The sequence below is a fragment of the Raphanus sativus genome, chromosome 5 (assembly GCF_000801105.2).
Source record: "Raphanus sativus cultivar WK10039 chromosome 5, ASM80110v3, whole genome shotgun sequence".
NCBI lineage: Eukaryota > Viridiplantae > Streptophyta > Magnoliopsida > Brassicales > Brassicaceae > Raphanus > Raphanus sativus.
Genome location: NC_079515.1, coordinates 38,244,989 through 38,267,121, shown reverse-complemented (window position 1 = coordinate 38,267,121; position 22,133 = coordinate 38,244,989). Strand labels below are relative to the sequence as shown.

General features: G+C 36.9%; 6 protein-coding genes across 8 annotated transcripts in view; 3 read left to right on the top strand and 3 right to left on the bottom strand.

Moving 5' to 3' along the window:
* The first annotated feature begins 1,141 nt into the window (after positions 1–1,141).
* Positions 1,142–2,536, top strand: LOC108858958 (F-box protein At2g38590-like). The gene has a single exon (XM_018632800.2). It carries the CDS (start codon positions 1,209–1,211, stop codon positions 2,454–2,456), a length of 1,248 nt encoding a protein of 415 aa, XP_018488302.1. The 5' UTR covers positions 1,142–1,208; the 3' UTR covers positions 2,457–2,536.
* A 261-nt stretch (positions 2,537–2,797) lies between these two features.
* On the top strand, positions 2,798–7,063 carry LOC108805090 (pentatricopeptide repeat-containing protein At3g09040, mitochondrial). Of its 3 annotated transcripts, none has more exons than XM_018577048.2 (3): positions 2,798–6,200; positions 6,281–6,542; positions 6,923–7,063. In XM_018577048.2, exon 1 carries the CDS (start codon positions 2,901–2,903, stop codon positions 6,021–6,023), a length of 3,123 nt encoding a protein of 1,040 aa, XP_018432550.1. In that variant the 5' UTR covers positions 2,798–2,900; the 3' UTR covers positions 6,024–6,200; positions 6,281–6,542; positions 6,923–7,063. The 3 variants fall into 3 exon arrangements, with proteins under 3 accessions (XP_018432550.1, XP_018432548.1, XP_018432551.1); XM_018577046.2 differs by having other exon boundaries at positions 2,798–6,209; XM_018577049.2 differs by having other exon boundaries at positions 2,798–6,209; positions 6,281–6,603; positions 6,923–7,057.
* Positions 6,654–8,647, top strand: LOC108805091 (cytochrome P450 705A5). Its single transcript, XM_018577050.2, has 2 exons — positions 6,654–7,736; positions 7,820–8,647. The coding sequence occupies exons 1-2, from the start codon at positions 6,831–6,833 to the stop codon at positions 8,447–8,449; spliced, it is 1,536 nt and encodes a 511-aa protein (XP_018432552.1). The 5' UTR covers positions 6,654–6,830; the 3' UTR covers positions 8,450–8,647.
* A 4,629-nt stretch (positions 8,648–13,276) lies between these two features.
* Positions 13,277–14,852, bottom strand: LOC108856852 (flt3 receptor-interacting lectin). Its single transcript, XM_018630749.2, has one exon. The coding sequence runs from the start codon at positions 14,532–14,534 to the stop codon at positions 13,485–13,487; it is 1,050 nt and encodes a 349-aa protein (XP_018486251.1). The 5' UTR covers positions 14,535–14,852; the 3' UTR covers positions 13,277–13,484.
* A 935-nt stretch (positions 14,853–15,787) lies between these two features.
* LOC108857425 (putative serine/threonine-protein kinase) lies at positions 15,788–18,704 on the bottom strand. The gene is made up of 6 exons (XM_018631412.2): positions 18,277–18,704; positions 17,911–18,023; positions 17,616–17,826; positions 17,315–17,552; positions 17,089–17,239; positions 15,788–16,367 (listed from the first exon to the last, which is right to left on the bottom strand). The coding sequence occupies exons 1-6, from the start codon at positions 18,347–18,349 to the stop codon at positions 15,981–15,983; spliced, it is 1,173 nt and encodes a 390-aa protein (XP_018486914.1). The 5' UTR covers positions 18,350–18,704; the 3' UTR covers positions 15,788–15,980.
* A 1,495-nt stretch (positions 18,705–20,199) lies between these two features.
* LOC108805217 (LIMR family protein At3g08930) overlaps positions 20,200–22,133 on the bottom strand; it is a gene marked incomplete at its 5' end in the record, with an annotated part of 2,638 nt that continues 704 nt past the window's right edge. Inside the window, 9 exon segments of the mRNA XM_057010794.1 lie at positions 20,200–20,542; positions 20,641–20,707; positions 20,805–20,915; positions 20,996–21,061; positions 21,163–21,277; positions 21,373–21,482; positions 21,575–21,783; positions 21,889–22,011; positions 22,095–22,133. Coding sequence (XP_056866774.1) covers positions 20,495–20,542; positions 20,641–20,707; positions 20,805–20,915; positions 20,996–21,061; positions 21,163–21,277; positions 21,373–21,482; positions 21,575–21,783; positions 21,889–22,011; positions 22,095–22,133 — 888 coding nt within the window.

Sequence of the window (22,133 nt, the reverse complement as noted above, 5' to 3'; positions counted from 1 at the left end):
GAAATCGATGTCCTAAGATGTTTTTAAGAAAGAAAATTACTATTGAGTAATTATATATTTATAAAAAATGTTTCAATAGTAATTTTCTTAGTGTCATTCATGTGTTATCTCCCTTGTTCGAAACTACGCTAGGCGCTAGTCGGGCGGCGAGTTACCAAAAAATCGGGGAGTACTCGGAAATTACGCGGGGCCTAGTTTTAAATATAATTTAGTATATTTATAATATGTTTAGTTAATTTTAAACATGATGACACAAGTTCTTATATATAATTATAACTTTTTAAGATAATTTTTTGAAACGATCTCCTTTAAATTTATCGAACATTTAGATTTGAGCGTGTTTGATACGAGAAAATTCCTAATGTAGTATATATGTGTTTGTTTTGGGTTAGATAACTAATTGCAACTATTTAGTAATCAATAATTATACAAATCTAGTAAAAATAATCAATCGTATTTCAGCTTTAAAAAAAAAAAAAAAAAAAAAAAAAACTTAGGCGGTCAACGCGGGATTAGGCGGGAATTAGGCGGTCAACACGGGAATTAGGCGGTCAAACGCGGGTCAACACCTGGATTCACCGATTTGGCCCAACTCGCCGCGACCACTCACCGAATAGCGCCCAGGCGGCCGCCTAGGCGGCTAGGCGGCCGCGTTTTTGAACAGGGTTATCTCCAAGGTAAAACTCTGTTTTTCTTCTAAAATAGAGTGAAAGTGATTATAGAGTAATTAACAAAACAAAAAATAGATTACTCCATTTATTGAGTAAATTTTATTATACAGTAAGAAATAGACTAGGGTTAGAACATGTATTACTCCTTAACCACTTTTATTCCATTTTAGATGGAAAAATGAGATGGGATTGAAAATGTCCTTATTAGCAATATTTTAGTTTTAGTTTTATTATTTTAAAAATAGAAAATTACTATAAATTAAATATATATTAATAAAAATATTTTCTAATTATTTGGTTTAAAATATAAAAGTTTACTATCAAATAACTATATATATAAATAAGGAAATAATTATTTATTTTGGATTCAGACTTTTCCAGAAAAAAAGGAAATTATTATTAAATAGGAAACTCATGTAGGGTTCCTAGTCTTCATGTCAACTGTTGTATATACTGGTACGTAAAGATTATAAAGCGCAAGGCATAAGACAGAGAGACAAAAAGGAAAAACCTAGTTACAGAATACAGAGGGAAACAATGACGAAGATCTCCGATCTTCCGGTAAATTTAGTAGAGGAGATTCTCTCAAAGGTTCCCATGAAATATATGAGAGCAGTGAGATTAACTTGCAAAGAGTGGGACACTTTATCCAAGAGTCGAAGCTTTTCAAAGATGCACATTGATAAAATAAACGCAGGTCATGATGATCAGTCTATGATGGTCGCTGCCTTGATGGGTTACAGCCTATATCTCATGAAGGTCTTTCCCGTCGTTGATGAAGATCCATTAATAGAATATGAAGGTAAACTTAACAAAGAAATCAGGATATCTCAAGTTTTCCACTGTGACGGTTTGTTGTTATGCGTCTTGGAAGATGATTATGCCAAAGTTATCGTTTGGAATCCTTATTGGGGTCAAACAAGGTCGATAGAATGTAGATGTTCTTCGCCCCCAGACGGAAGGATCAGGTTCAGTTATGCTCTAGGATACGAGGAAAAAGGCTCATCTTGTCGTGCCTACAAGTTCTTGAGGTTTATAGATCAGTACGTTGGCGATGCGGTCGGAGACAAGTTTATATGGTACGAGGTTTACGATTTCGAGTCTAGTTCATGGAAGACTCTTGATGTTACTCCACACTGGTTTATACTATCTCATCAGCATGGCGTGTCTCTCATGGGAAACACTTACTGGCTTGCTTTACCAAGGAACATAGATCACGAAGACGCGCTTGATCGCAACCGCATAATCTGTTTCGATTTTACAAGCGAGAGTTTTGGTCCTCTTCTGCGTCTGCCGTTTGACGCTCGTGATGATGACATTGTGACTTTATCGTGTGTTAGGGATGAGAAGCTTGCGGTTTTATTCGCTCATGATGACGGATTAGCAATTCCATTGGAGTTTGAGATATGGATTACTACTAAGAATGAGACCGAAGAGGTGTCGTGGAGCAAGTTTTTGAGTGTGGTGGACGCGCTTCTGATTCCATATGATTTTTTCTTCATTGACGAGGAGAAGAAAGTAGCCATGGGTTTTGAATTAGAAGTAGAAGAAGACTCCACAACATTTAGCATCGTTGGAGAGGCTGGATACTTGAAGAAGCTGGAGCTCGGAAAACGTTTAGGCACAGACAGGTCAACTGCGTGCTCTTATGTCGCAAGCCTAGTTAACATCAAGCAACCTGATGCAGGATGTAAAAGGAAACAAGAAAGCGAGTTAGAAAAGCAACGATACGATCAAAACATGGCGAGACTTGTTGCAATTGAAAAACGTACCAGGGTTTGGTAACCTCCAGGAGGAAGGCCAAAGGAGATTTTCACTTTTTATATGTTTTGTTATTCTTATTTGAGACCATATACTTAACTTATCTTACCATTTAACAATTTTCAATGTTAAGTAGACTGAAGTAACACAAATCATGATTTATTCTTTGGTCTTATATTTTCGTTTCTAATTAAAATTCATTGGTATTTTCAAAGCAAGTCAATAGTGACTAGAGTTACATGTAAACGATTTACATAATCCTTTTTTTTTTGATGAGTTTTGGGTTTAATAATCGTTTCTTGTTACTTAAGGTTTTGAAGGTTCCTTATATATTGAGTAAATTAATAAACCATGAAAATTATGTTAAATTTTAGTGAGCATTTGAAAATTGTTAATTTACTTCCAATCGAGATTAACATAACTTTTCACTATTAGAGACCATATATACTTATCTTTTAACATTTTTCAATGTATTGTCGGATTGTTGTCCTAAAAATCATGAATTTTCGAGCTCTCTCAACGCCGTCCTCGTCCTCCAAGGTCGATTCTTTCTCCTTTCTACTACGTCGTTTTAGTTCATCCACGGACCTGGTTCAGCGAATCTCCGGAAGATTCTCTCCCAGCTATGATCAGATACACAACAGTCTCCTCGAAACATGTTTGGAGCAGTGCAAGCAATTCAAGAACCGCAAGGTGTTCGACGAAATGCCTCAGAGAACTGTACACGCCTTTAGGACCGGCAAAGCTGTACATTCCCGGAGCTTGAAACTCGGAATCGATACAAAAGGGAGATTAAGCAACTCCATCTTGGATTTATATGCCAAGTGTAAGGAAACGGCTTACGCTGAGAAGGTTTTCGACTCTGTTGAAAAGGATGTAACGGGTTGGAACTCGATGCTATCTATGTATTCGAGCATTGGGATACCAACAAAGGTCTTGAGGAGTTTTGTATCGTTGTTTGAGAGTTTGTTTTTTCCGGATAAGTTCACTTTTTCGATTGTTTTATCAACGTGTGCCAGGGAGAGGAATGTAGAGTTTGGTAGACAGATTCATTGCTGTATGGTGAAGACCGGTTTCGAAAGGAACTCTTATTGTGGAGGGGCTTTGGTTGATATGTACGCTAAGTGTGACTTTATAGGTGATGCTCAACGAGTTTTCGATGGGGTAGTGGATCCTAATCCGGTTTGCTGGACATGTTTGCTTTCTGGATATGTCAAGGCTGGTTTACCAGAGGAAGCAGTTACAGTTTTTGAAAGGATGCGGGATGAAGGTCATCGTCCTGACCATCTAGCTTTTGTGACTGTTATAAATACGTATATTAATTTGGGGAAGCTGGAAGATGCACGTCTGTTGTTCGGGGAGATGCCAAGTCCTGATGTGGTAGCGTGGAATGTAATGATATCAGGGCATGGGAAACGAGGGTGTGAGTCGGTGGCTGTTGAGTATTTTCTTAATATGCGGAAGTCTGGTGTTAGATCCACGCGTTCTACACTAGGAAGCGTTTTAAGCGCCGTTGGGATTGTAGCAAATCTTGATCTAGGTTTGGTAGTTCACGCAGAGGCTATTAAACAAGGACTTGCGTGTAATATATATGTTGGGAGTTCTTTGGTCAGCATGTACTCGAAGTGTGAGAAAATGGAAGATGCTGCTAAAGTGTTTGAAGCTTTGGAGGAGAGAAATGATGTCTTGTGGAACGCGATGATAAGAGGTTATGCACATAACGGAGAAGCCCACAAGGTTATGGAACTGTTTATGGATATGAGATGCTCTGGTCATAATATTGACGATTTTACATTTACTAGCCTGTTAAGCACTTGTGCTGCATCGCATGATTTAGAAATGGGCAGCCAGTTTCACTCGGTTATCATCAAGAAGAAACTAGCGGATAACTTATTCGTGGGAAATGCATTGGTAGATATGTATGCGAAATGCGGAGGTGTTGAAGATGCAAGGAAGGTTTTTGAGCGCATGTGTGGTCGTGATAATGTATCCTGGAACACGATGATTGGTGGTTATGTCCAAGATGAGAACGAGAGTGAGGCTTTTGACTTGTTCAAGAGGATGAACTCGTGCGGTATGGTGTCTGATGGATCATGTTTAGCTAGCACACTTAAGGCTTGCGCAAATGTTCGTGGTCTTTATCAAGGAAAGCAAGCTCACTGCCTCTCCGTCAAGTGTGGCTTAGACACGGATCTTCATGCTGGTAGCTCGCTGATTGACATGTATGCCAAGTGTGGGGTCATCGAAGACTCACGTAGAGTTTTCTCTTCTATGCCTGAGTGGAGCGTTGTGTCGATGAATGCTCTAATTGCAGGCTATTCTCAGAACAACTTGGAAGAAGCTGTTGTTCTCTTTCGAGAAATGCTGACCAGAGATGTTAACCCATCTGAAATCACTTTTGCCACCATTGTTGAAGCTTGTGATAAACCAGAAAGGTTGGCCCTAGGAACACAGTTCCACGGTCAAATAATTAAGAGAGGGGTTTCATATGAAGGTGAATATCTAGGGATTTCCCTTTTGGGCTTGTACATGAACGCATGTAGAATGGTGGAGGCGTGTGTTCTTTTCTCGGAGTTACCAAGCCCTAAAAGCATCGTTCTGTGGACGGGGTTGATGTCAGGGCATAGCCAGAACGGTTTCTATGAGGAAGCTTTGAAGTTCTACAAAGAAATGCGTCGTGATGGTGCTTTACCTGACCAAGCAACATTTGTCACTGTTCTTCGAGTGTGCTCTGTCTTATCCTCCTTAAGAGAAGGTAGAGCGATCCATTCTCTTACCTTCCACTTGGCTCATGACCTAGACGAGTTAACATCTAACACCCTTATAGACATGTATGCCAAATGTGGGGACATGAAAAGTTCATCACAAGTTTTTAACGAAATGAGGCGTGGAAGCAACGTTGTCTCATGGAACTCCATCATCAATGGATATGCTAAAAATGGTTACGCTGAAGAAGCCCTTAAGTTATTTGTCACCATGAGACAGTCGCAAATCATGCCAGATGAAATCACCTTCCTAGGTGTTCTTACAGCTTGTAGCCATGCAGGGAAAGTGTCAGAAGGACGGAAGAGTTTTGAGATGATGGTTAGTCAATATGGTATTGAAGCGCGTGTAGATCATGTAGCTTGTATGGTTGATCTTCTTGGAAGATGGGGTTATCTTGAAGAAGCTGATGACTTCATAAAAGCGCAAAACCTGGAACCAGATGCAAGATTATGGTCATCGCTTCTTGGTGCATGTAGGATCCATGGAGATGACATTAGAGGAGAAATGGCTGCTGAGAAGCTCATTGAACTTGAACCACAAAACTCGGCAGCTTATGTTCTTCTTTCAAACATATATGCCTCACAGGGACGCTGGGAGAAGGTCAATGCTTTGAGGAAAGACATGAAAGACAGAGGAGTCAGGAAGGTACCTGGATATAGCTGGATTGATGTGGGACAGGGAACACACGTTTTTGGTGCAGGAGACAAATCTCATTCTGACATAGGAAAAATCGAGAAGTTCCTTGAAGATATATATGTTTTGGTGAAAGATGATGCCATCGTCAATCATGATATCAAAGAACATGCTTCTCATGATTGTATCTAATAACAGGGGAACTAACTGTTGGCAGCTTCTCGACCCATGTTTGATATTGTACAAAGCTGAAGATCAGCAGATCAATTCATTGAATCAGTTACTCAATTAGGAACTTAAACTTCATACAAAGATGAACAGGTTTTTCGTGATGTGGACAAAAATTTCATCTAGCCAAGAGACCATCAGGTAACTCAGGTTAGTGTGCTGCTGAGGCTAAGGTAAGACTTTACTGGAAACATGACTAAATCTATCACTTTTCTTACCAGGCATGGCTAGAGATGATGGTCCAATAAAAGTGGTTTAATGGAGATTTAGCTAAGTTGGCATCTTCTATATATTGAAGGTGGCCTGATAAAAGTCTCTTATTTAATCATGTGAGTTTTCCCAGAATTATCAACTGACGCTGATAGAAACTCCAATTGCAAGTAACTGTTGAGTGAAAGTTTGGAGTTTGAAGAGTGCAAAACCATGGAGGTAGCAGCTTTGTGTAAGAGAAGATGGAGCTATCACGGCGGTTCGTTGCCGACGGTAAAGCTACCAGTGTTCACTTTGCATGATATCTTTTTGCCACGTGGTTACTATTCCCTAGGTAGCTTACACGTATTGTAACTTATCTTGTACTCAGTACTCGTCTTCATCGAAAATTCAGAAGTTGACAAAAAAATGATTAGTGATAGAAGTATCTTTTTGGCTGTCACATTGAGAAATGACATGCTTAAAATAGAAGTATTCTCTTTTATTTACTTGATTATGGATTGTTGCATCTTGTGATTTGATTAGATACTCTTTTCATCTGGTTTCTCACCCTGAGCAACAATGGCAGCAATGATGATTTTTGACTTTCAGAACTACTTCATCTTAATCCTTCTATGCCTCTTCTCACTTCTCTGTTATACTGTCTTCTTCAGGAAACAAAAGGAGTCACGACTTGGCTTTGATCTGCCTCCTAGCCCTCCTTCTCTACCAATCATTGGTCATCTTCACATCATCCTCTCTCTTCTGATCCACAAATCATTACAGAAACTCGCATCCAAGTATGGACCTCTCCTCCATCTTCGCATCGTCAGCTTCCCTATAGTCCTCGTCTCCTCTGCTTCAGTGGCTGAGGAGATCTTCAAAGCTCAAGACGTGAACGTGTCCTCTCGCAGCCTCCCTACTAGCGAGGGGTCCCTTTACTTTGGATCTTTTGGCTTTGTTACAGCACCTCATGGAGATTACTGGAAGTTTATGAAGAAGCTCATCACCACCAAGCTCCTCGGAGTACAGGCACTCGAGAGGTCGCAAGGCATCCGTGCTGATGAGGTAGAGCTGTTTTACTCAAACCTGCTAGATAAGGCGATGAAGAAGGAGAGAGTTAATCTCGGTGAAGAAGCAATGAAACTAACTAACAATAGCATGTGCAAGATGCTCATGGGGAAGACTTGTAAAGAGGATGCAGAGACAGTCAGAGGCTTAGTGGCAAAGACAGATTCCATGGCGAAGAAATTATTCTTGGCGTCTATCTTACGTAGACCGCTTGAGAAGCTTGGGATCTCACTTTTTAAAAAGGAGTTGACGGGTGTTTCTAGCAGGTTTGATGAGGTACTAGAGAGGTACCTTGTGGAACACGAAAAGAAACAGGAGGAGCAAGGTGTGGATGTGATGGGTGTGTTGATAGAAGCATATAGAGACGAAAACGCAGAGTATAAGATCACTAGGAACCATATCAAGTCCTTGTTCGTGGTAAATGCATGTTCCTCTCTTTAGTTACATTGTATCACCATTACTTGTCTTGACTAAGAAACGTTTGCTACTACTACGAACAGGATCTTTTCATCGCAGGCAGTGAAACTACGTCCAACGTTATAGAATGGATCATGTCGGAGCTCATAAACAACCCTAAGACTCTTGAGAGACTGAGAGGAGAAATTGATTTGGTAATAGGGAAGACAAGGTTGATTCAAGAAACCGATCTACCAAACCTTCCTTATCTGCAAGCAGTCATGAAGGAAGGACTGAGATTGCACCCACCTGTGCCTCTTATGGTAAGAACATTCCAAGAAGGGTGTGAGGTTAACGGGTTCCACATACCGGAGAAGACAACACTTGTCGTTAATGGTTATGCTGTAATGAGAGATCCTGAGTTCTGGGAAGATCCTGAGGAGTTTAAGCCAGAGAGGTTCTTGGTTTCTTCACGATTCGGACAACAAGAGGACAAGATCAGAGAGAAGGTTCCGAATTACATTCCTTTCGGAAGTGGAAGGAGAGGTTGTCCAGGATCAAACCTAGCTTATCTCTTTCTAGGAACAGCTGTTGGAGTAATGGTGCAGTGTTTTGAATGGAGAATCAAAGAGGAGAGAGTTAACATGGATGAAGCTGCTGGTTCAGTTTCGTTGAGCATGGCTCATCCAATTCACGCCACCCCTGTTGTTCGAACCCAAGACTTTTTAACTTAACGTCTCGACTTGCTTTCTCATGATGCAAGAAGCCTTGAGGCTGATAAAATTTACTTATATGACACTGTGATCCAGACATGTGTATGCAGATAGTGATTTTTAGTTCTTGTGTGGCTTTGTATCAAGAAATGGATGAGAAGGGACTTCAAGTCAAAGGTTGTGATCAAACAGTTTTATACATATATATCGTTACTCAAATCCGGAATGTTTTTTTTTCTGATCAAGAAATCCGGAATGTTTAAAGAGCATAGAAACAAAGAAGAAGCGTTTTTAGCAAAAAAAAAAAAAAAAGCGTTGATGATAGAGAAGTATCAAAGCATTAAAATGACAAACTACACTCAGTTTCTATTAGAATACATTAAACATCACGATGTCAAAATTATAACAAAACGGCATGCAGTTCCTGTTCATACACATAAAACATTAAAAAAATAGTTTGGTTGCTCCTAGATCAACATTTTTTAAAATTTCAAAATGTTCAAAACTTATTAATACAGTTTCTACCATTAGAGTGTAATGATATAATCATATGTAGGTAAAAAATTAAAAAAAAACAAAAAAATCAAATTTAATGATAAAATTTTACATTTTAAAAATAGATATTATTTTTGGTTTGCCACTCTCATTTGGGAGAGTGAACTCCCCGATCAGTATTAACACAAACCACTCGTTTTTTTTGTATACTACTAGAATTTTTTCAAGTCCTTTGGAAATGATTTTGTTAAAACAATGACCATTTACGGTTGGACAAGTCACAGTAATGAGATAACTCATATTTGCTATAATAACTTATTTTAATGATACAATTTAGTAAAATTAAAGAACACCGTCAATAATCATAAACATAAAATTAAAAAATTGGACTTTTATTTAAGACATCTTAATCTTTAATTTCAAAAAAAAAATCATTTTATTCTTCATTTTTGGTCGGCTACGCTGTTTTAGATGCACAAAAAATGAATTGCTAAATCGAGTTAACGATTGATTTTTAGGAATCCAAAATACCTTAGTTAACAAAAGCTTAGGTTCAAAAGAGGAAATATTTTTAAGAAATTGAGGTATAAAATATTGCAAGTGAGAATGTGAGATTTATTTGGATTTGACTTGAAAGTTCAAGCTTTAAAAAGGATTTCTACTATATTTAGTGTTTGTACTCATTAAATTTTCTAATTATCAGATTTTACCAGTTTTTTGGAGTATGTACTTATAGTGATGTATCTACCCCATTTATTGGTGTTTAACAGCAAATGAAGATTTAGTTTTTGTTGTTCAATAGTTAATCAAATTCAAAAAGTAGATATATTAATTTATGAGAGAAAGAAACAAAAATATTTTATGGTAGTTGCTCGATTGTGTTTGAAGTTAATCCTAAAACTATATAGATAGTGATCAGAATTTATCATATCTTTATTTTAATTTATTTGTGTCAGATTTCATAATTTTATAAGATTAATAATGATAAAAAATTCAAACTTTACAACCGTATAAACACCTTACCGTTGCCAAACCCATTGAATGGAAATCGACCTTTTGTGGTCCAAAAGATAATCAAATTTACATAGTAAATCAATTAACTTATCAATTTTCTTTAAAAAAAATTTATGGTAGTCGATTGACTGCCTTAGAATTTAATCCTTGAACTACAAAATAGTGATTAGAATTATCATTTACTTATTTTAATTTATTTTCCTCAGACTTTATAACCTTATAAGATTAATAAACAATAAATAAATCAATTTTACAACTGTATAAGCATTTTTTAAATAGTTATCATAAGACAAAAAAAAAGTAAATTCATCAGTAGAAAGTTAGAAACTAAATTAGTATATATCTCCAAATCATTAACGACAAAGATATAAAATATTTTTTTACAAGATAGAAAGACCTTCCGCATATTAATTTCTCTGTATATATATTATAATTGTAACAATATAAAAGTTCAAGATTTTATTTTCTAAATAATTTCAACTGATAAATGTTATATCTTCTGATTTTAAAAATACAAAATGATATTTTTTTGGTTCTTCACCGCCTTAATGAGATTATCAGACTCTATAAATATGTATCACTTCAAGGCTTTTTATTCACACATTCTCTTGGCTCTCTCTCAAACCTAGCTACTCCAAAGCTGATTCGATACCGTCTAAAGTCTTGTGAGGTACATAACATCTTATACAACCTAGCTAAGAACAAATTTATAAAACACACTATAGTCAAAACATACTATTTTGACGCGGGAGGAGTCCATGACTAAAGAAAAAAAACTGAAAGAAAAAAAGAAAATAGAGAATATATAACGGAAGAGAGAGAGCGATTTTTAGGTATAAATGAAAAAATACTGATTTAAGTAAAATAAAGAGAGATTTCTTTGAAGAGCGAACAATAAAATCTACAAGGAAAATCTAAGAAGATTGAACCAAATACGTTTGAATTTTGTAGATCTCTTTTTTACTCTCCCCCCCCCCTCCCCCCTCTCTCTCGCTCTTGATTTTTTCTCTACGTTCGAATTTATTTTAATAATTAGTTAGTAATTTCAGAATAATATATTGTTTATATATATTTCTCTGTAAAATTGTATTCAACGTATACTTTATTATTGTTCTATTTAAATTTTAATATAATTATATTCTTCAAATAACTAATATTTAGATATCTTTTTGTTTGTATATGTAAATATATAAGTCTATTTACAAATATGCTTATATTATTCGTAATGTTTCTTAAAACATATAGATTGTTTAATGTGTATTAACTAATACTATGTTGTTATAAATAATTTTATTATAACCTTTTTCTTTTTTATTTGAATGACATAAAAGATTAATTCATATGCACATGTCGAATTATGCTTTGTATATAACAAATTTTACGATAAAAGTATGATTATTATCTACTTATTGTGTGCATATAGGTATTTGAAATACTCTTATTTAATTATTTAAAAGGCATATCTAATATTATAATATATAGATTTAGGTTTTAATCAAAATAAATATTTTGATGAAATTTAATAAACATGAAATATTTTGTTATAAGAAAAGAGGATATATATAATATAAAATAATAATTTTATTTATATCTTCTACTTGATTTAGTTGTGAGTATAAATTAATTCTGGGTGTATGATGTCTTATTAGTTCACATGTATTTCTATCTAATTGTTAGAAATATGTTACAATTTCATTGTTTCTATATTATTGATTAATATTTTTAGATAATATACTTTTCACTGACGAATTTTTTTTTTCCGTCAAGTTTTTTGATATTAAATAAAAAGGGTCAAGCCCAAATACAAATACTAAAATAAACAGGAAAAGCCCATGAAGCTGGAACCCAACCAAAATAACAAAGGGCCAAACCAAGACTAAACCGGTGGGTCCGTAATTCAAACCAGACTAAACCGGACGATTTCCGCTTGTCGAACCGTCGAGGAAACCGACACGTGTAAGGATCTGGACCGGCTGGACGACATGCGTCACTTCAGTTTCAACTCGACCGACACCACTTAGAAACCGTCGCCGGAACTACTCCACCGCACACCTCTTCTCGTCGGAGCTCATGAGACTGTCTAGCCTCCGACGGCACCACCACCTTTCTTCAGAGCTTCACCTTCGTTCACCGGAGAGCTTCATCACATCACTTGAGAGCTTCATCCAAGTAAACCAACCGATGGTCTCTATAACACACGAACCGAGAACCGAGAAATTACCGACGGGCCACTGACGCCCTCCATTAAGGTCCACTGAAACCCGGACCAACTAAAACCGACAGAGCTAGACTGAAGAAGCCTTAACCCTCCGGCGACAAAACCGATGACGACGGATCTGACGAAGCCTCCACGTCGCGGACACAAGAACCGACGGCGACGAAGCTGTCGGAGCCTCCGCCTCTCGGAGACAAAACACCATCACGCAGTACAAGAAGCTTCACCGCACCAACCCTCCGCAACCGCGCCATTACTCCAATTTCGAAACCACCACGAAGGCGTTAATTCCAGAGCTCAGGCAAGGTGGAGAGGAGAGGGGACGAAGTGACAGCGGATACCAACCTTATGCATTCACTGGAGGGGCTCCGGCGACGGCACGCACGCTCACGCGCCGGCCTTTCGCCGGACCCAAGCTTTAGATCTACTTTCTCTTTCTGCTGTGGCAATACCACTTGATATCAATATCACACTGACGAACTTATAATGAGTATAGTCTATATATTTTTTCCTTTGTTGATGAAAATATATTCTAATGTCAATATTATTTGAATCCCGCTGGTTCTGTTGATCCAGATTCTGTTGCCTTCTTCTCTCCAGATGAGGTAACTTCCAAGCTCCCTGCATTAGATAAAAAACTAATCTTGTTTAAGTAGTCATCTTCTTGCTTCATCCCTTTACTTCATGATAGGGAGGCAGCTACTTACATGCAAGAGGCTTCTCGGCTCATAATGTTTACAAACACATCACGGTAACTAGTATTACATATATGTTTTCACGTCTTTGATTGATTAGGAACTTGCATTAATTTTGATTTTCTTGCAGGAACATGCTTCTATGGTTAAAGACGTATGGAACATAAAAGCAAGCGACAAGTGATGATACATGTGAATGTGACATTTTATCTGTGTCACGAGATGACTGAGCAAAGACTTATTTTACTTAGTTCACATTCCTGTGTTAGCCTGTTGCAATAAAGATCAAAGTGAGGAGAAGACAAAGTGGGTCCTGAATCTTGTGCCAGGAGAAGAACGTGTTGGATACATAACCAAAGATAGAAAAGATGTTAAATTGGTGACGCAATGTTAAATGTAGAACCTGTAATCCATAAGAATGCAGAACAATAGCAACAAGAACTGGTTAAATGTTGCAAGATCAAATAATCTTATGTCTTCTTTTCATGGTGGTTTTACATTTGAAATTGATTCAAGTCCAAACCTAAAACACAGAAGAGTCACTAAAGAAGATGAAACAGAACTAGGAAGAAGAAGAAGACACTACATTTACACTTCCAACATAAGACAACTTTCAAAAACCAAACCAAACTCCTCACTACTTCTTGCCTTCTTCAATAGCACTCACAGCTTTCACAGGACATTCCTCTGGAACCACCACCACTGACCGCCTCGCACCACCGCATATCGTCCAGATACACAAAGCCAACACTGCTCCCAAGGCTCCACACACTGCACCCAAGACCAAAACACCAAGCATCCTCCAAACACACTCGTTTCTCTCCACACCCTCTTCCTCCTCCCTTGAACTGTCAGCCTCCACACCTTCATACGGTTGAAGCGGCTCTGAATGCATCCACGTCGGAGGAGGATGCCTTATCTCAAACCCCCATGAATGGAGAAAATGTGCATTCGAAGAGTTCCCGTTCGTAGAGCTTAACCCCACCATGAACTCACCACCATACCAAAGCTCCTCCAAGTCCACGGAGAAAGAGAAGAATGGATCATACATCTTTACCGAACCAGATTTTCTGAACCGAACCATCATTCTCTTAGAACTCGCCTCATACTCAACCATACAGCTCAGCCTCCCTCCATTGACCATCATCAAGTCACCCTCAAAAGAAAGGTTTCTAATTTGAGAACCTATCAAGATTCTTGCACGGTTTCCTCCACTGGAAACATCAAACTCAAAACCAACAACTGTCTCGTTCTTTGCGTATTCAAACAGAAACCCTAAAGCAGAGGAGGAGCTGTTATCTCTCTTACCGAACAGTCCAAGATCAAAACTGGTCGGAACCATTACAAAACTCAGTACATCACCAATCTCGTTAGGCATCGAGAATGAGAAGTAACTCGAGAAAGATAACGAGTTCCTCCTCCTCCTCTCTTTACCTCGGAGAAGCTTGATGGGTTTCTTGTAAACGACTCCTCCCACGCTTCCACTCACTGACTCAGTCAGCTGAATCGAAGAAATGGAACTGACAAGCTTCGAATCTCCGAACAGAGAAACATCCTTGTCAAAGCTCGGAGACTTTGCGAACCCATCAAATGAAAAGGAGGAGTTAACATCTGTAGCCATGGTTCCATGAACCTCGAAGCACAAAAAAACGAACATAAAGCCTAGGGCTTTGAAGAACATCGACATAGCTTAACTAAATGAGAAATGAGTCTCTCTCTCTGGATACAGAAGCAAGCTCTTCTTCTTCTTCTTCTTCTTCTAGGTGGAATCTTTTAGTAATCGAGAAAGAGTTTTACTTTTCAAGAAGACAAAAGTAAAGTTATTATCTTTGTTATTGTGTGGATTTACGTGAAGAAGAAGAAGAAAGAAGATTAAAATAATATAAATCTTGTGCAGAAACCAGAGACCACGATTCGCTCTCATTCTCTTTCTTGTAGTGCTTGCTGACTAAAGGTTATGAATGCATTTAATGCTGTTTCTTGATATTTTTATTTTTACAATGTTTTTTGTTACATTCTCTCTTGTTTAGTCTTCGAGATTATGAAACCTATGATCCACTTTAACGTTTATAAGACATTAAAATGGTTAAGAGCTGTTGGAGAGGCTTTTTTGTTTTACTTACGATCAGATGGTTACATATATGTGAAGACAGCTTGAGCGGATAATACTGTAATAATGTACTTATAAAGTGAACTCGTCTAACAAAGATAATTTTAAAAGTAAATTTAAAAAGAAAAAGAAAACTCGTTTCGGTGACAAGAAACAGAGGTCGACATCTTGTGGACCAATGACAAGAAAGCTCATGGGCAATCCCCACTTGGCTTTCTTCTTCTTTTCTGATCTCATTTAAAATAATTCTTATTTAAATAAACAAACAAGAGGAAAATTCCAATAAATTCCTTAAAAGAAGGATGATGATTAAAAAAAACAAAAGTTTAAGCGTTTCAGAAATTGTAGGTTAAAAAAAAACTGACCTAACAAGAACAAAACGTATCAATAGTATCTAAAGAATCCAAGGAAAAGCTTACATTCAACACTTTTTAAAAAGAATGTGTGTTCCTCTCCTCTCAAAGTGGAATCCACTAAGTTGCAACCAAAAGTTTTATTTCATTAGGTAGAAAGCAAAGACATAAAAAGAAAGATAATTTGTCTTGTTCAAATAGGTAAAACATTTTGATGAGTAAAGAGAGCATTATACTGTGAAAGACAAAAAAATAGTAGTTCAAGTTTAGCCATCTTATACAATAGAAACTTGCTCTGAAGACTAAAAGGTATTTCATTTATATAACCATGATGCTGATATAATATTGTATACTTTAGATCTAAAATATGATTAATGGGTAGACATTTAACGTTATCAAAGCCTGCATTTCACTTTATTCTTCTTGAACTTTGATTTTCCCACTCAACTAAGACCTAACATAAAATGGACTAGTTCGTTACAGTAACTATCTATTAGAATTAAAACTTTAAGAAGACAAAAATGCTATGAATCCCACTCACAACAGAAGACTTCTTATTGAATTAATAATGTTTCTCTCTTGGCATTTGATCTAGTTAATATTAATTCATCAGAAACTAATTAATATACTCAGGGATATATGCATCTGCTCTATCCTAAACAAAGAATCATCATCTAGGAGCCATCTCTGTAACGCTCTGAAACGAAACAACAGAAGCCGAAGACGACCCTTGAGGAAAAGCTGAGCTTTTCCCTTTGTAACCTTGTGTTGATGAGCTCTCCTGTGAGCTGCTACCTCTAAGACCGAGGCCACGGTGGTTGCCTCCCTTGTTGACACCTCTGTAGACACCAGGCTCTGTTAAGGCAGCCTCGTTGAGCTTGATCTCTTTCCTGCTAAGCATCTCCACCACTTGCCTCATGTTCGGTCTCTTCTGTGCCGCAGCTTGAGTGCAGAAGAGAGCTACTTTGATGAACCGTGTCACTTCATCTTCCGGAAACTTGGTTAGATATGGATCCACACACTCTAGTAGCCTCCCTTCTTCTCTCAGCTTCCAAACCTACCAAGCCACAGATTAACTATAAACCCCTTCATCACATTTACATTGTTATATAGTTAAATGTCTTTTTTACAAAGGTCACTAGTATGGGCATTTCAAGTATCTGTTCAGTTAGGATAGTTTATTTCTGGTACCCGTAGTTCGGTTAGGGGATTTTAGCATCCATTTAAGAACCACATTTTTTCAGTTTGGATCGGTCTGAATAAGTCCGGGTCATGTCAGATAATGAAACTACAACCGGCTAATACCCAGAAAAAATTGACCTTCTTCAATTTAAATATAGTTCATTTCGGATAAAATATCGCATAATTCAAATGATTCATATAATATTTTTGGATAATTCGGATTATCGTGGATATGTTTTGGATAATTCAATGTTTCAAATATGTTTGGATAGTTTAACAGATTTTAAATTATATTTGTATATTCATTTATTTTATATGTAAATATATAACTAATACTTATATATATATATATATTTGAGTACATTTTTATTTCTAGGTTTAGTTCCAGTTTGATTCAGATATTTGGATATAGATATATAAAAATTATTCGGTTATTTGAGAGTTTTGATCCAGTTTTGGTTTCGGTTATTTTATTTCTGTTTGGTTCTTTGGATATCGGGCAAAATGCCTAAGCCTAGTCACCACAACGTTTAGGATGTTTTCACTGACATATGTATACATTGTGTGTAAAGGTAATTATAGTTTATAAGCTTTACCCATTCGACAAGAACCAATAACTCGTCTGTAAAGGCAGCTCTGCTGCTACTGCCACCACTTATGACTTCAAGCACAAGTATCCCAAAGCTGTAAACGTCTGCTTTTTTTGTTAACTGACCTAGAAGTGCGTATTCTGGGGCCAAGTATCCCCTGTAGTGTCAGACTTCATTAGCTGAACATATATCTGTAGAGTAAAGATGGATACATGAATGAAACGATTCTTACACTGTTCCCGCTACTCGGGTACTGATGTGAGTGACATTGTCTGGGAAAAGCTTTGCCAGCCCAAAATCTCCAATCTTGGGACAAAAGTTTTGGTCTAGTAAGATGTTACTGGCCTTTATGTCGCGGTGAACGACCTGAGGTTCGACTTCTTCGTGAAGGAAAGCTAAACCTGAAGCTGTCCCAACGCAAATGGCAGCTCTTTTGGGCCAATCAAGTGGAACATACTTACTCCTCGAACCTAAAAAAACATCAGGGTTAAACACAGGACTTGGCAGATGAGAATCAGAACAAAAAAAGTTACCAAGCAAAACACTAGCAAGACTGTTGTTCTCAAGGTACTCGTAGACGAGAATCCGATTGTTCCCTTCGACGCAGCAGCCAACGAGGTTAACAAGGTTAGGATGATGAATCTTGGATATCAAGTTAATCTCGGTCAAGAACTCTCGTGTGCCTTGTTTAGATTCTGCTGAAAGTGATTTCACAGCTACTTGTGTACCATCTCTCAATACTCCCTGCAAGATTTCAAGAACCATGTTGTTGCATGATTCGCTAGAAAAAACATCAAACGTACGTAACATGTTTTCAACATTTCTCACCTTGTAGACAATGCCAAAACCACCACCTCCGATTCTGGTAGATGGATGAAAATCATCCGTGGCTGATCTTAATGAGTTATATGAAAAGACTCTCACATTGTCGGTGCAAATCTCTGAATCAAATTCAAGAACCGTGTTTCTTAGCAAAAAGAGATCAGGAAAGTGACTAAATCAAATTGGTCAACCATTGTTGCAGATTCTTTAACCTAAAAATCATTATTACATTATTAAATGAAAGCCATTGAAAAATGTTATAATCATTATTACAATAATATGATCACAGACTCACAGGCATTATGATCCCTAAAATAATCAAGAACTTTTACATAATTAAAAACGTATCAATGGACAAATGTTTGTATATACCTTCAGCTTCTTTCTGACCAAGACGATCATTTCTTTTGCACTTATCAAGAACTCCAAAGCAATTAAAGCGCATCACAAAATCCAGAGAGAAGGATACTCACTCCTGGATACAGACTAAATTTGGATTTGATGGAGATGTAAGAAGTACAAGTTTCCTACAAGAACCTCAAATTTGACCTGTCTCCTATATACAAACTGAATCTGGAGGAGGAAGAAGAAGAAGATAATGGGTTTGTTTGAAAAGAAGTTGCTTAGTGGGGAAAATTCATTTTGGCACAAGAAGACCAAAGAGTTTAATCAACGAGAAACCATCATGAGTTGCTTTTTTTCTTCAACCCTTTTCGTGTGGATGTTAATAAATTATTGAAGTAGCCAAACCAACTCGAGACAGAACATATGAACAGTGAAAAACGCTAAAAGGTATCTCTGCAATTTCAGTCCTTGTAATTTAATTTTTCATCTGCCGATTGCTATCACATGAACAAACAAAAAACTTGAAAGTGACAGCTACAAGTAGACGTGACTGATCTATTGATTTTACTCTCGCGAATTAAGTGTTGCATGATGCGTGATTTTATTTTTTAAACATCCGATTTATCAAACAAACTTTCATTTTCATAATTGTGCTATTTATTATTTTGGAACTCTAAATCATTATTTAACGTGTTCGGTATTGATATACGGTACCTCGTTACCAAAATAATTAATAATCCTTCCGTTTTAAAATTATACATATAGATTAAGAACATCGTTAATTATTTACCTAACTACATAATCAACTAATAAAAACAGAAGAATATATTTTCATTGGTCATACATGTATGTTAATAAATTTTACATAAAAAAAATCAAAAATATCATATAATTTGGAACAATTTTTTTTTCTAAAACTACTTATATTAAAAAACCGGAGGGAGTAGTATACATAAATTTTTTTGAAGCACAATCAGTAAATAAATCAAAACTTTTCATTTTGTCATTTGCTAACTTTCATTTTTGGTCAAACGTCTGTTACAAAGTTCAATGAAATGTTATTAACATTATAACATCTTCGATCTTGTTTCATTTTCCACTCTATATTTTATTTTTCAGTAAAAAATTATAATTTTACTTTATTTTCAATTCCAAAATAGAAAAAAATATATTTGTTTCACAAAATAAAGTAATTTAAATTTTATTCTAAAATAAAATATGATTAGAATAAAAGTATAATACGTAATTTTATTTTGAAAGAAAAAATAGAATAATACATTGAAAAATGCCACTTAACAATTTTCATCTCGTAAGAAAATAAATTGCAGGAAAGTTCAGGTCGTTGCATCTCTACCATTGAGTCATTGCCACCTTATCTACTATAGGAAACTAGCAATTGATTAACGCACTAATATCTATCGTTAAGTTTTGGTTACCAAACTACACGGCACATTAAGTTTGACGTTGTTGTTATTGTCGCCGTTCACATCTCACCACGTGTATCTCTTTTTTTTTTTTTTTGGGGAAACACCACGTGTATCTCTTTTTCTTTCTTTTTTCATTTTAAAAGCTTTTGTCAACATTTTATGTTTTGGAGAGAAACAAAAACAAATCTGACACGAAGCCGGAAACTCCATGCGACAGATGATTACAAATCAGAGTATGAGTGACGACGGATTCAAATTCAGGTCTTTTAAGGATCCATGAAACGCCATGAACCATCCGACCACTAACTCATGGTTTGCAAACTATTCTTTTCAACGGGTTTTAAACAATGATACAAAAACGAGATCGGTTGTTATCGGACACGCATACTAATTCGATGAAAACATCAAAACATGATTAAAAGTGTATTCTGGTGAACTTTACGGTTAGGTAGTCGAGATCATAACATTTGTTTCCCAAACAGCTATTCGGTTACAGTCCTTAACCACAAGGAAATCTATCGCAGAGTCTAAGGCAATGTCTTTTGAGATGTAAGGCTTCTCACTACATAATCTGGCATCAGAAGACAGTACAATACAATAAACCAAGACAAGACAAGACAGGACAGCTAACAGTTGCTCAACCAAACAGTAAATACATAACAAACAAAAAAGGAGAAACAATATTAAAAATAAAAAAAAACTCATAAGCACAAGCAGAGTGAGTCTCCAGGTACTTCCGGTATGATCCGGAAACAAATCAGACACTCTGTGTGGACAGCACTCAATCAGATCCCCAACGAAAGGGAAATATTTTCACATTAAGAAGAGAGCTGGAAACGGGCGCTAGGTTTCTTTCTTCTCCATCCCTACCAAAAAACACCAGAAACAACATATCGTTCTTCATAACATTTATACAGAAGACAAAACTGGGTAGGTAAACATCAGAGATGAACTAGGGACTTACGAAGGCGATGTAATATAGGAAGGTCAATCCAGCCAGGATAACAAACCCGATTTGGAACACGTTGTACCTGAGATACATATATATACCACATCGACCTCTCTCAATAAGACAATAGACAGATACAGTTTAAAAGACTCCTATGTGCCTAAACCGTTACTACTTACTTGTAGAGATACTTGATTCCTCGAAGTGACTGCAATGTGTGGCCAAAGATCTCCTGAGCAGCGGTGGCTTGAGCGTAGTATCCGAATGCAGTGGCACAGAACTGAATCACACTGCAATTTAAAAGAACCACCAGTTACTTCGATTGATTCATGCATTCGCCCCAAAGACAATTAGATTTAGTTTAGCCTACCTGATGGAACAGAGAAGAATGAGCCCAACATTGAAGAGGAAAGAGTTCATTAAAGTAGCTCCCCATCTGAAAACAAGTTTAAATTGGCCAATTAGAAATTAAAAGAGAACGGAATAATAACCTTGGAATATAGCCAAAAACTCTTAGAATCAATAGATGTGGTTTACTTCATCGGATGAATGGTAATGAAGACAAGCTTCAAACCCAGCATCATTGCCCCAGCGATAACAGCGAGTAGAAGGTAGAAACAGAAGAAAGCAAAGGCAGCAGTGCCAAGAAGACCTAGAAAATTTCCGCACACACCAACATAGGAGTCAGGCAGAGACATGAGGACCCTTAGTATAGGATAACATAACAAGAAGAGAAGATAAACTTACCCCAGACGTCATCAAGCTTAATAAAAACCTCGTTAAGAAAAGGGGAAAGAGGAGGGTCGACAAGCAGATATATTATAATATGTGCAATCCAAGCAACAGAAACGATCAATCTACAAAGACAAAAAAAAAACACCAGAGGCTTAGCTATAACGGCTTATTTAACATCTAGCCAATAAAGATTATTATCTTATGAAGTACTAACCCTATGATTCCAAGAATAAACTTGGCCAAGTATCCGAGTACAGTGAAAGCCCAAGCAGTTTCTGCCTGAAAGGAAAAAAAATAGACCATAGAATAGTTGGATAACTCGAAGAATTTAGATATAGTTGTGAGATACACTCGTCTTACCTTCTCTCCTTGGGGATACGCTTCTTCTAAGAGGTTCACATCTTCCTCCAATTGTAGCAACTCCTGCGGGTTAACCACATTAGGAACTCAAAATCCAGGCAGATTTTCCAATTTTAATTATGAAACAAAACTGAGAGAAGATACCAAACCGTGAGAAAATTTATGTACCTTTTCAACTGCTTTCACATTTTTCCTCCATGCCCTGCCCTTCGCACCACTTTTTTCTTCCTGGCGAAGTCCATCTGCTGCTTTCTTTAGTTCTCGAGCTTTTTTCCCTAGTTCAGTTGCTTCCTGTAAATCAATACGGAGTTTACTACTTTACTTAGAAAATGAGTGTGGAAATGACTCAAGATCTAGAAGAACAATAACCAAACCTTTATATATTGTGATCGAGTGATAACAGCCTTTGGTCG

What these genes read in the sequence shown, in the direction of transcription:
- LOC108858958 (XM_018632800.2), top strand. Translation starts at nt 1,209, where the DNA reads ATGACGAAGATCTCCGATCTTCCGGTAAATTTAGTAGAGGAGATTCTC.
- LOC108856852 (XM_018630749.2), bottom strand. Translation starts at nt 14,534, where the DNA reads ATGTCGATGTTCTTCAAAGCCCTAGGCTTTATGTTCGTTTTTTTGTGC.
- LOC108805091 (XM_018577050.2), top strand. Translation starts at nt 6,831, where the DNA reads ATGGCAGCAATGATGATTTTTGACTTTCAGAACTACTTCATCTTAATC. An exon ending in ATATCAAGTCCTTGTTCGTG is followed by an intron (nt 7,737 to 7,819) that starts GTAAATGCATGT and finishes TACTACGAACAG; the next exon opens with GATCTTTTCATCGCAGGCAG.
- LOC108857425 (XM_018631412.2), bottom strand. Translation starts at nt 18,349, where the DNA reads ATGCGCTTTAATTGCTTTGGAGTTCTTGATAAGTGCAAAAGAAATGAT. An exon ending in TCTTGCTAGTGTTTTGCTTG is followed by an intron (nt 17,553 to 17,615) that starts GTAACTTTTTTT and finishes ATGTTTTTTTAG; the next exon opens with GTTCGAGGAGTAAGTATGTT. An exon ending in ACCCGAGTAGCGGGAACAGT is followed by an intron (nt 17,240 to 17,314) that starts GTAAGAATCGTT and finishes CTGACACTACAG; the next exon opens with GGGATACTTGGCCCCAGAAT.
- LOC108805090 (XM_018577048.2), top strand. Translation starts at nt 2,901, where the DNA reads ATGTATTGTCGGATTGTTGTCCTAAAAATCATGAATTTTCGAGCTCTC.